At 41.2% G+C, this 13108-nt stretch overlaps 1 protein-coding gene across 3 annotated transcripts in view; it reads left to right on the top strand.

The window, feature by feature from the left end:
- The window catches only part of CTNND2 (catenin delta 2), an 818722-nt gene that overhangs the window by 487711 nt on the left and 317903 nt on the right, over positions 1-13108 (top strand). For all 3 annotated transcript variants that reach the window (XM_045566311.1, XM_045566312.1, XM_045566310.1), the window contains one exon: positions 5350-5544. In XM_045566311.1, coding sequence (XP_045422267.1) covers positions 5350-5544 — 195 coding nt within the window. The remainder of the gene's footprint in view (positions 1-5349; positions 5545-13108) is intronic.

Raw genomic sequence — 13108 nt, 5'->3', positions numbered from 1 at the left:
GCATAATCTGGTACTGAATAGTATTGTTTAAATAAAGGAAGAAATGATAAACTGAGGATTGTAACATATTAAATGCTTATTTTTTTTCTTTTAAACATGTCTGTTTCCTCTTTTTCTCCTTCTGTGGGACAGGGTGGCTCACAGTGTGATCAAGAGGCCTGGGGTGCTCACTAAAATGTGCACTGATGCACCCCACATGGACTGACCTAAGCAGAATCTCCTGGGGTTTGCATTGAGAAATCAGCATTTTCAGCAGGTTCCCTAGAGGATTCTTTAGGGAATACACTAATATTTGAGAACTAATCATATTCTAAGGAATGGAAATTCAAATGCAAAAAAAAAGTCTGTGTAGTTGGAGCTGAATCTCCAGTCATGCAATTCTCACAATGTTGTTATGTGTGATCTCCCATTTAATGTTTCAAATCCTTTTGACAAAAATGTGGTCACTGTGATTTTGAAACTTTGAGTTAAAAAAAATTCTCTTCAGTTAATACAATTTAGTATGAATTCGTAAAGAGTTCATGTACTTACTGGCATTTCTTTTGAAAGAAAATACTGATTAAATGGACACTAATAAAACCACTTCTATAAATATGCTGAAATGAATCTCCTACAGAGAGAGCCCTTGGTACTGCTGCTGGTTCCCTCTCCCCGAGAAGCATATTGTTCCTCCTCTGGTCAGACTCATCCACCGACTGCATGCAGCTCTATTGTCACATTCTCTAAAAACTTTCTTGACCACCCTGTACAAACAGTACAATCTCCTAACACTTTCCCTCCTCTCCTTCTACTCTCCCTCATTTTTCTTCAGTTCTCCTTATCTCTGTCTGCCTGAATGTGATGTCTTATCTTCAAGGCCAGGGACTTTGTCTGTCTTGAGAACCATGATGTCCTTGACTCCTAGAAGTTGCCCACGCACTCACTGTAAACCATAAATGTAAAATCTAACACATAGAAATTTAGTTACATATCATTCTAAAAATAATAAGTATGTCATTTTGCTGGTCAAGTGAAAACAGAGCCTGTTGGATTCTGAGACCCAGTGAAAATATGGTGTGCGGTACTTCACCAGTAAGGCAGTGAGCCACACTTAACCCTTCCAGCTTCATGGCTATTTTCCTTGAAAAATGATTTTTCCAGAAAAATCATTGCCATTTAGATCATTCCAAAATTAAGTCTCCAAGTTGTTTTTGAAATTTGGATAGTTTATATGAAGAAGTATTTGATTATTTTGTCAAGTCAAAAGATCTATTGGCATGCGTTGACATAATTTCTTGATTCTAAGATCAAATAACATGAGAACACCTATTTGTATGTTGCTTTATCTATTGCAGAGCATGTTCACACATGATCTCTCTCATTCTGGTCTTCCAATAATCTAGTGTTGTACAAATGCATAGATTATTAGCTCTGTGTTTACGCTTGAGGAAACCAGGGATCAAAGAGCTTTGATGACTTTCGTTGGTTCATCCAGCTCTGGCTGGAGATTGATATGTGACACAATTTCACATCTTCTTATTTCACATTCTCAGGGCAAAACTGGAACAAGAAACAGCAGAAAAATTACTACTTTAGATACATGTGTGTTTGCCTTAGATTCTTGAACATTGTACATCAACAGGCAAGAGCCACATCTGTGTGCAGGATTTGGTGGTTAGCCATGATTTCAAGCTTCCTCATGGTAGTCGTGCTTGTAAATGGTGGCCTGGGAATAAAGGTGCCAGCACGGAGGCAGGGGATGCCTCTCGTGCCCCTCCATCCTCCATTGGTCCAGTTTGCCCACCTCTCTGAGCCCCTAGAGTCCATTCCTCCCCCTCTGCCACAGGACTGAACTCCTCTTCCCCCCATACCAACCCCACTGCTGAGTGGTCAGGAGTCACCTGGGTTCTGAGCCATCCAAGCATCCCTTGACGTCATCCCTGGTGGCAGTGAAGAAATGTCTCGAGGTCCCATGAGACATGGTACAGCAACTGCCTCAGGCCCAGTCGCAGATCAGCTTGCAGGTTCTCCCCAGTCCTCCTGGGCTTCTTGGACCTGTAGGAGTCACAGCCTGCACAGAGCACGTGTGGGGGAATCCTAACATCCTTTGTCCCTGCTGCATCACGAAATCTCTCTTAGCCTGTAAGCCAGCAGCCGTGGCTCAGCTGTGAGTCTTCAAGTCCATTCTCAGAAACACATTATAGATGAACGTTCCCAGTGCCTGAGCTCTCTAGACCCCAACTTTGTCATGTGAGGGGGAGAAATAGGAAGAGCAAAACCACATCGTAAAATTGAAATATTAATGTTGGATGACGTAGGAATTGTTGCAGTAATTGGTCATGAAATGCTGTGTAGACAGGTATTACGCTTGCAGGACACTATGTCTGCGGTGGCAGGGAAACCGTCGAGGCAGCTGGTCTGGTCTGTGGGGTCTGCCCCCTTTTCTCTTTGGCTCGTCCGTGTTGTGATCGGGCTTTGCCGTGCTGCGTGGTCTTGTCAAGGTCAGGTTCCCAGAATTGTTCTCCACCAATATAATTGGCGAGAACACTTGGCTTTGACATCTGTGACATTTCTCCAGTATTTTTTCTTGTTATGATAACATAGTTCCGGATCCTGGCAAAGACGTAAATGCTCATGAATGGTGTTTTGAGTTCAGTGCAATGCGTAGGACTCGCTGTCAAACAGACCAGAATGATGAAAGAAAATTGCATTTCCTTTGAATCAGCAAATGTATACACCACATAATGAAATTTTTGAGCATATTCCCGACCAGAAGAGGTTGTGTGAGAATATTTTTCTCAAAATTGCCCCCAATAAAATAGGCCTGGTATGGATCTGATATGTTCTTTTTTGAGCCAGGGTGGTGGAACACATGAATTCCAGCTGTGGCCCTTTGAACCTTTGTTTCTTTGGCCTCTCTTCTTTTCCCTGGTTCTCTCCATCTCTCTTGCCAATAGCGGCCGCCCACCCATGAGCAATTGAAATTTGATCACAATGGATAAAAAGAAGTGTAAATAATGCTCCTTTTAAAATGCCTTATCTCATTCAGTGCTGTGCATAGTGCTTAAATATGCAACTGTATTTTGCACAAGTTTTTTAACAGAGAAACCCTATGAACTTATAGTTTTACCAAGAGCATGCTAATAGGAAAAAAAAGTATAGTATACTGTTCAAATAGTTAATAATTATTATATTTTTATTAATATCAACACATTGAAAGTCTGATAACCACAGAGGGAGACTTTACCTTAAGTTCCTTGCTCCTTGTCTAGGACCGTTGGTCATTAATTTGATTTATGGTACTAAGGAAATTTCCATAATGCCAAGGAAATGCTTGTATCAAGAGGATTTTCACATATGCCCTAAAATCATATCACCACTTAAAAATTCAGGTCCTTTCACTGGTCATCATTGGATGTGGTTTGAGGCTTAGAATGAAAGAATATTGATAAAGTTAAAACTCGAAATCTACTGTGATGGATAACTTTTATTCAACTATATAACATTTGGATAGAATGACTTATTTTTCCACTTTTAAATTCTTAGCAATATTATTAAAACCTTCAGGAGTGAGAATTGACAGCAGGAACTCAAGGCATATTGTACTTAAACGTATTCCTGGAAAATATAAGGCTGAGATAATATTCAGTGTGATGTTGGCATTTGATAAATCAGATGCAATGAACCTAATTATGCAAAACAGTTATTTTGAATCTATCATTCATCTGAATGCGATCCAAATCGGAATTGATTTAATTACTAGCCAAAGGAAAGGTAAGGAACTTGCCTGCCCTGTTCCTTTCCTTTCCTCAAACACTCAGTGATTTTTATCAACACTGAATTGATAGAGCTCTCAGCACTGCCCCATCATTCAGAAATGCAGTTCTCTGTTTACTTAAATTTAAAGCAGCCCTTGATAAATATTATACCAGTGCAACATTTATATGTTGACAGTTGCAGAACTTTTGAATGGCTTTTTCCTCAAATATTCTAGATGAGAATATTCAAACCCTGGGTCATGTGTTACTGAAGAAGCAGCCCTGTCATTGAGCATTTGAAGACTTTGGCTTTAAAGTGACCCTTGGTGAAGGCTGGCACCACAGGGTAGAGGTAGCGCTGTCCACAGACACAGCCGACGTCAAGGAATTCCAACACCTGCCCTGTTAAGCAGGAATGGAGAGAGAGCTCCAGATCGGGGCTGTTAAAAGACAGTTGTCAGTTAAATCCCGACATGCCGTGTGGGTATTAGTTTAGGGACTCAGCTGAAGGCTCCTTCCTAAAATCAGCTCTAGTCTCCTTTGGTTCTTGTTTGTGTCTCTGCTCACCATGAAAAGATACCACCTCCCCCTGATGTCCCACGGCCACCTCCCTTGCCCCGACGCGGATGATTCCTGGACATTTCTGCTCCAGTGGTTCTGACTGTACCTCGGATGAAATATTGGCTCTCGATCAATGTCCTCTTTCTTGTGTGTCCACCCAGCCTCTCAGCCCTCATTAAAGTCTATTTGCTGGTGTGTAGAAGCATCGTGCCTGTAAAGACATCTCACGGTTCTATGGTCTGCAGCATCGCCTCCAAGCAACACTTCTTCCCGGGCTATGCAAAGTGACACAAATAAGTGACATTTACAAACACTGTAAAGCCGAGTGATGTGTAACCTCAATTCATAGGTTACACCAGTTAGGAAAAACCATTTTTGCCTTTCTCAGAGGGAGGAATAGTAAATGCAAATGCTTAGGTTTGGAGGGTCAGAGGAAAGGAAAATGTAACTTGAAAACTTTTTTCTTTGATGTCTGCTTCCCTCAGGGATTTAGGCTGCTGTAAGTCTAGACATTTTAGTTTGTCCGTTGTCCAGAGAAAAAGTGCTGATGGGAACAAATTCTAGTTCACTTCTCAGAAACAACACCAAGATAGTTTTGCCATTGTGGCTTATTCATTTGCCCATCATTTATAATAATTTTTGTTGTACAGTTTAAGGGGCAAGGACTATGGGAAAATAAGAGGTTTTTAGGATTGACTGTCTGCCTGATTCCCTTAGTGAAGAACCCAGCTACATTCATTAGGCTGTGAGAAAAACGAGGTTTCTCTGGTCTTGTTCTGTGTGGATTTATCTCGGGAACATTATCATCCTTAGAGTGAGATCAGGTTTGGTAGCAGAGCCAGGCAGCTGGAGGAGGCCGATAAGCTGATTAGCTTGACGTATTTCTGCCATTTCATGTTATTCATTTGGCTTTTTTTTTTTTTTTTTTTTGCAGATTTCAGCAATTCTGTGCCCCCCGACACACACACAAAAAACCCCAATATGTCTTTTATAAAACAAGTTCTATTTGAATGTTGATCTGGCGTTAATATCCCCTGTTCATTTATTTCAGCTGGGTCCCGAGCCTCATATAGCAGCCAGCATGGGCACCTGGGCCCGGAGCTGCGGGCCCTGCAGTCCCCCGAGCACCACATAGACCCCATCTATGAAGACCGCGTCTATCAGAAGCCCCCTATGAGAAGTCTCAGCCAGAGCCAGGGGGACCCTGTGCCGCCAGCACACACCGGCACCTACCGCACGAGCACAGGTGAGTGTTCGGGACCCTGCTCCGTGGCCTGTCCGCAGGGGGCAGGCCTGCTCGGGAGCCTGAATGATGCTCCCAAATGAAAGAGGTGTGTCCACACTCCTCACGAGCTTTCTGAGCTGCTTCCCACAGCAGTGTCTGTGATGATGATGGTAGAAACCATATGACTCCAGTTTAGCTCCCTGGGTATATCATGAAAGAAGGAGGTACACTGGGAGTTGTAAGCTCATTTTGTCAAACAGAAAAATTGAAAGAAGCAATACTAATGTTTTATACATTGACTTATTTACTGAATATAAGTACTCCAAGAAAGCACAGTCCTTTATAGGACATAAAATATACGTGCCCTATGATGGTAAGTGTTTTTTTAATAATATAGTCTACCTGTTTGGCAAGGTTGGGTGAAAAAACCATACTTACTAAAAATGTAGCATATTTTGAAAGGGGAACTTAGACTTTATTTCATGCACACTGATTTGCTGAATCATAGGAAATTATTTGAAGGTCAGATGTTGGCAATTGCATATAGTTCAATGAACTGTATACCTCTCCTGGATTAAATAGATATTTTGAATTGAACACAACCACAGGCCACAGGAAGAAAGACAAGTGTTTTCAAGACTATGTTGCCATTTCCAAAATAATTGGTCAAATGTCATGATTAGATTGCTAGAGAACACTTAGCCATAACATTGATATGATTAAAAACATGTTGAGAATTGCACTTATTAGAAAGCACTTATTATAAACAGAAACTATTGCGTTGCTGGTTTGCAGATGATACAGCTCTCTCCTTCTCTGCTGATGATGCATATTGGCTCCAGCCGGCCTGAGGCTGGCGAAGCCGGTGCTCTGCCCCCAAGACCCACATACAGATCTCTGCATGCTCAGACTGTTGGAACTTCTAGTGACCACGAAGTAGAGCATAGCAATTTTCTTAAACTGCATTATGATACAAAATTACATGTTTTGAAATCAAAGCAAGCTAAGCTGCTTTCATAGTTGATTATTGATATTTACATTTCAGTATTTCACCATGTCCTAGGAAGAAAGGCACAAAATACTCTTTATTTTAATTTTGACATCATAAATGCCATCCAGTGTTAATAATACATGCCTTGGATTAGAAGAAAAAGAATACCCATTTATTCTTCTGTCAGAATTTCTCTCACCTTCAGCCTGCTAGATCTACTTCTATCTGGAGTTGGGCTACTTTAGCATTTAGTTTTTACATATTATTAACCAAAGTAATTTTATTTCCATGCACCCCTTATAAAAGAAGAAGATAACAACCCCAGTGACATTCAATATCTAATTGGAATAAAAACTGACAACAAAAGAGATTATGTTGATTCTCTGTTCCATATTCATATGCTCTTAGAATTATCCGTTGTTAACAAACTTCTGGCAACTTAATGAAAAACTAGCTGCAATAAGAAAAAAAAAACTTAATTCACCTATGTCACATTAAAGACAGGGAAGATGTCCACACTTAAAACAAATTAAAACTTTAGTGTTTTCTCCAAGCCAGGGGTCAGCAAACAATGGCCCCTGGGCCAAATCCAGCTCTCCCCGCTTGTTTTAGTAGTGCTCGTGAGCTAGGAACGATGATTGCATTTTTAAATGGTTGGGGAAAAAACTAAAAAGATGAGTAATGGTTTGTGATATGTGAAAATTATATGAAGTTCAGATTTTTGTGTCCATAAATAAGGATCTTGGGTGGCAGCCACACCCCTGTGCTGTGTATCATCGCAGTGGCAGATTTGAGGACCCGTGACAGAGACCGTACGGTTGGCAAAACTGAGCATAGTTACTATCTGGCCCTTTGCATGAAAAGTTTGCTGAGCCCTGCTCTCAGCCATCGGTGGAGAACATCCTGAATGAACAAGTGTTCTTCTGTTCCTACCTCCTATGAGGTGAGGCAGCAGAGTCTTCTAAGTGCCTCAAAGGGGAAACCCGTTTGCTGGGCGCTTTTGCCAGCAACAGCCGTGGCAGAGATCTGCCAAGTTTTGTGATTTCCAGATGTCCAAGACCCCATCCTAGCCTGCACCTTTGAACTTGAGGCAGTTCATGGAAATATTATAATTTACACCTTATCACTAAAATTTCCAGAAGTTTGGTAATACAGGTGGAGAGGGAGAAGTTACCTCTCTCCAGCTCCTCATTAAGCCACAAACTCTCTCCCCGCACCTGCCCGCGCTGCCCCTGTGTCTGCATGTAGTTCATTGCGCGTCCTCACACTTTCACAAGCTCAGAAACTGTCTCTATCAGAACCTGCATGTCTGAGCAAAGGCCTTTAATATGTGGGCATATCTTTTATGTGGATATTATAGGCATACAATATTATTAGATTATATCTACTATAACATGCATAAAGATGGAAATTACAAAGAAAGTAAAAATTAAATATAGTTCTCAAATAGCTGTAAAGAAACATGCTAGGTTTTCTTCCCCATACTGGGAGGTCGTCTCTCACACCCTGTGTCGTATACACCCCCACACTGGGGACCCCTGGCATAGACCTTTAGGAGGCCTCCAGGTGACATCTAGAGCAGATACCTGGTGTGTTGGGAGAGGATGACAGGTTCTCATGAGGCCTGTTAGACTGCAGCACCCAGGCCACTGGCTGTTAGCTCAGTTTGGTGGCTGAGGTGATCTGAGCAACTCAATTTATCTTTCTGCCCTTGAGTGATAGGCTCCAGCTGAAGTTCCTTCAGTTCGACCCCTAAAGCATTTTCAGGTGGTACTTAGGGAAAGTGGGGCAGGAAGGGTGAAGGCCAGCTGCTTTCCCTCAAGGAGTCAGCACTTGGGAATGAAGACAAGTGGATCTGCCTGCACGTCAGGGAATTACTGGATGGTGGCCTAGAACTAAGCATGTGAGATGGGATGAGGTTATTTAAACAATAGCAAGTGCATACGGCATGGAGCTACTCCCAAGGACTGTTCCAAATGTTTTGAAGATGTTTACTAATCACCAGAACAACCCTAGGAAGGAGGGTTGCTCACTTCACAGATCAGAAAACTGAGGCACAGAGATGTTGAGTAATCTGCCCAAGGTCACACAGGTTGTGTGGAGCCAACCTTTAAACCTTCATCCTTAGGCAGTCTTGCCCTAGATCTTGGGCTTGGTTGACTGACCCTGCATTTGTAAACATCGTCCTTTAAAAAACAAAATAAATATACATTCATTTTCATTTATGGAGCTTAACGGCTTTCAATATCCTATCAATCCAATAATATCTTTTGAAGAAACTCTATGTGCTAGATGCATTGTCAGATTCAAAGAGGCTTGAATCTCTTTGTCTTTAAGCATGTTCAATTTAGTTTCAGAGAAGGGCATAAACATGAAAAATTAAATGGTAGCGGAAGGTAGTATCTTAAAGGCTAAATGGAATATTCCAGACAAAATTGAAGACATTAAAGTATTGATAAAAATACTAAACAACACATAGTGTCTTCTCTTTGCTTGATATCATGTACCTGAAGATTGTGCTATGCACAAAATAAAGGGTCTAGTTCCTGCTCATTCTCCTGCTCTTGTCCTCCTGAAAGGGACCTCCCTCTCGTTTCCAGGTAGGGCTGGGGGCACGGGAAGGTGTGTTTCATCCACACCCACCCTTGGTCACTCAGTGCTGCAGCCGCCCTCTGCACCAGCTTGGGCTCCCAGCAGCCCTCTCGCTCCTGCAGTTGCTCAGCTCTCTCTGCCCTGCTCTGCCCAGCCCTGGGCCTCCCTTTCCCCCAAACACCACTAAGGCTAACCTGACTAATAGAGTGCTCTTGAGCTGAGAAATATGCAGGAAGACAGCTGCAAAGAGACACCAGAAAACAACTTTTAGATGTGGAAGACAGGTCGGGTTAGAGCTCCATTAACCTCCCCACCAAGGGCATTTCTCAGTCAGCTCTTCACTTTAAGTTCAACCATCCCTCCTCTCAACCTTCCTTCTGCGTCCCTCTTCCTTCCCGGCTGCATAAGTAAGGCACCCATGCCTGTTACTTTATTGTGAAGACTAATTTCAATATCAGACACCAACTCAGATGAGGGCCATAGTCTACCTTTGGGTGTTCACAAAGGTCCTCCAGTCTTTGCCAATCCAAAAAACTACCCGACCATGATGTTAGGCCTCATGGGCACGTATTTAGGAACATTTATGTAATGTTTGAGATCAGGGTGCCCAAGTCCTGCTCTCACCTCTCCTCCACTCCAGGCTCGTGGATGGTGAAGAATACAACCAAGTTCACTATTCACAAGGAAATTAATAGGATTTTATGAAGCAGAGCAGGCATGCCATCACCCAAGGCTGTGTCAGAGAACGTGGTCTAAAGGGGGTCCTTGGTGGCCTCTCGCTGCAGATGTAACTCCTGCCACTGCAAGACAAGAATCAAAGAACTTTATCCCCCACCCAGACCCAGGAGAACGGTGCAGGCTGAGGACAGCCCCGCCTGCCTCCCTGGCCCCAGGTGTGCTCTGAGTAGGAAGGCAGAGAGAAAGTACAGCACCTGCCCGAGGACAGCAAGTGAGAGACAGAAGCCAACATGGTGGCCCCAGAGATATGGCAGCCTGGGAGAAGGTGAAGGAGTCACACTGAGACTCAGCAGTGGTCCCTGGTCAACTGGGGTCCCAGAGAATACCTGTCACCATACATGACAGCCACTGCTGTCTTGCAGGACCAGTAAATGAGGGAGGTACAATAGAGAGGGAGGCCAGCAATGTCCCCGCCCTGGTGGGGAAGGCAGAACCGTGTGCACCACAGCCAGAATGGCAGACTTGTGTTATGGGACATCAGCCCAATGGCTGGGCATTTACTTCCTCCTAAATTATGGAAATTTAAAGAGGCACAATCTTAACTAAGGTGTCTATTTAGATAAAATATACATTTCATCTGGGATGAGGCTTGTCAGAACCGAGCTTGTACAATAAGGAGTATAGAAAAATAAGGAATGTGTGGGCCTCATGAATTTGTTTATGGTAAAGTCTATTAAGCAGGAACTAAATAACATGAATTTTTATTTCAAGCTCAAACATATGAATGGCTGTCAACTTAGGAGTTATTTGATCAACACAAATGCTTGACTCTGACACCCCGCTAAACGCATCTTTATAAACTAGCGAAAATGGCCAACGTCTGCTGTGGTGATAGTTACATGAATTTCCTTCTGGATAAATGTTCTTCTAAGTGATTGGTGAAAACAAGCTTTCTGTGATGCATGTGCCAGCTTGTAATAAAGAAAGAATTATCACAGATGCATTGCAAGTAGAAAAATCGCTAAATATCTTCAAGAGGTTGACAAGTACTGCAACATAAAAAGAAGAAAGAATATGGTGAAAATATTTTCCCATGTGGAGAAAATATTATTTAAAAAAAGCTTAATTCCCTGAAAGAATAGCCAGTGTTTAATGAAGTTGTAGAGGGATTACATATGACCTTAATATTCATAAAATCTTAACTACTTATATTCAATTATATAAATAATAGTCTTAGCATCAAAACACTTTCAATTAAAATCATCATTTGAGTCCACAAAAATGTGCATTATTAGCAGTTTATTATTTTAATACTTATTAAATGCTGTTACTTCAAACTATAAAAACCAATGCTTCCAATTAGAGTAAGTCAAATAAGATCCTCCATAACCCCTTAACTTAAAGTTTTCATCTTTTTTGGTCTAGAAAGTCAGGGGGATATTATTACCCAATTGGAAATTTTGAATGAGCCCAGCAATAAATATCATCTCACAACAATAAAAGAGCTTCCAGATGCTTACCTTAGTCAACTCACTTAAAATGGTGTACATAGTAAGTCCAGGGATGGGCGTGGTGGCTCACTCCTGTAATCTGGGCACTCTGGGAGGCCGAGGTGGGAGGATCACTTGAGCTCAGGAGTTAGACCAGCCTAAGCAAGAGTGAGACCCCATCGCTACAAAAAACAGAAAAATTTAGCCAGGTGTGCTGGTGCATATCTATAGTCCCAGCTACTTGGGAGGCTGAGGCAGGAGGATCACTTAAGTCCAGGAGTTTGAGGCTGCAGTGAGCTATGATGATGCCATAGCACTGTATCCTGGGCAACAGAGCAAGACCCTGTCTCAAAGGAAGAACAACAGCAAAAAAAAAAGCCTAATTGCAGCTGAAAGAAGACAGTGTTTGATAGTAGAACAGTTCATTAGTAAAATTAAAAAATAATGGTAACCGTCATACTTTTGTACAGATAAGTAATGAGGACAATGTTGATTAATGTCAACTAGGGGTACTCATACTGATAAATGGTGTGACTGGAATTTATTCTGGAAATACACCCCAGTTACTGGAAAGCATGTCACCTCATACTTTGTTACATCGTTAAGCATAGCAGTGTTGAGAAGACTAATAGCCACGGATTAGATTTCAACTGAACATTGAATGGGGCTTCATGGAATACCAAAAGATGGAATTTAAGAATAATGAAGATATTACCAGAAGATGCAACACTATGGATCTATAATTATATATTAGCAGATTCTTCCCCCAACACCAGATATTCTCTATCTGTTAAAATAATTTTAAAAGCTCTAGAATTTATTTTTAAATTTTTTTATTTGTTTTTTAAATTGGCACATTGTAATGATGCATATATATATTTATGGGGGTAAAATTTGGGGTTTCAATACATACCTAAACATTTGTTCATGTGTATGTCTTCTTTTGAGAAATATCTATTGACATCTTTTGCCCATTTTTAAATTTTTTTTTTTTTTTTTTGCTGGTAAGGCCCTTATGTAGTCCATAGTCTGGACATTAACTCTGTCAGATTTATAGTTTGCAAATATTTTCTCCCATTCTGTAGGTTGTCTCTTTACACTGTTTCTTTTGCCGCACAAAAACTTTTTGGCTTGCTGTAATCACATTTTTCTGGTTTGGCTTTTGTTGCATGTGCTTTTGAGGTCTTATTTTAAAAATTCTTGCCCAGCACAATATTGTGCAGCATTTCCCCTATCTTTTTTTTTCTAGTAGTTTCATAGTTTCAGGTTACATTTGATTCTTTAATCCATTTTGAGTTGATTTTTGTATATGGTGAGAAGTTGGGGTCTAGTCTCATTCTTCTGCATGTGGATATCCAATTTTACCAGCACCATTTATTGAAGAGACTGTCTTTCCTCCAGTGTATGTTTTTGACACCTTTTTCAAAAATCAGTTGGCTGTAGGTGCATGACTGTATTTCTGGGCTCTCTATTCTGTTCCACTGGTCTGTGTGTCTGTTTTTGTGTCAGTACCATGCTGTTTGGGTTACTATAGCATTGGAGTATATTTGGAAGTCAGGTAATGTGATATCTACAGCTTTGTTCTTTTTGTTAAGGATTGCTTTGGCTATTTGGGGATTTTTGTGGCTCCTTACACATTTTAGTATTAATTTTTTTCTATTCTGTGAGGACTGTCCTTTGGTATTACAATAGGGCTTGCATTAAAGTGTTAGATTACTTTGGGTATTATGGGCATTTTAAAAATATTAATTCTTCCAATCCATGAACATGAGTTATATTTTCATTTATTTGTGTCCTCTTCAATTTCTTTCATCAATGTTTTATAGTTTGTAGT

Source organism: Lemur catta, chromosome 12 (assembly GCF_020740605.2).
Source record: "Lemur catta isolate mLemCat1 chromosome 12, mLemCat1.pri, whole genome shotgun sequence".
In the NCBI taxonomy this organism is placed as follows: domain Eukaryota; kingdom Metazoa; phylum Chordata; class Mammalia; order Primates; family Lemuridae; genus Lemur; species Lemur catta.
The sequence above is the reverse complement of the archived record's forward strand: the minus strand, read 5'-3'. Positions and strand labels throughout refer to the sequence as shown.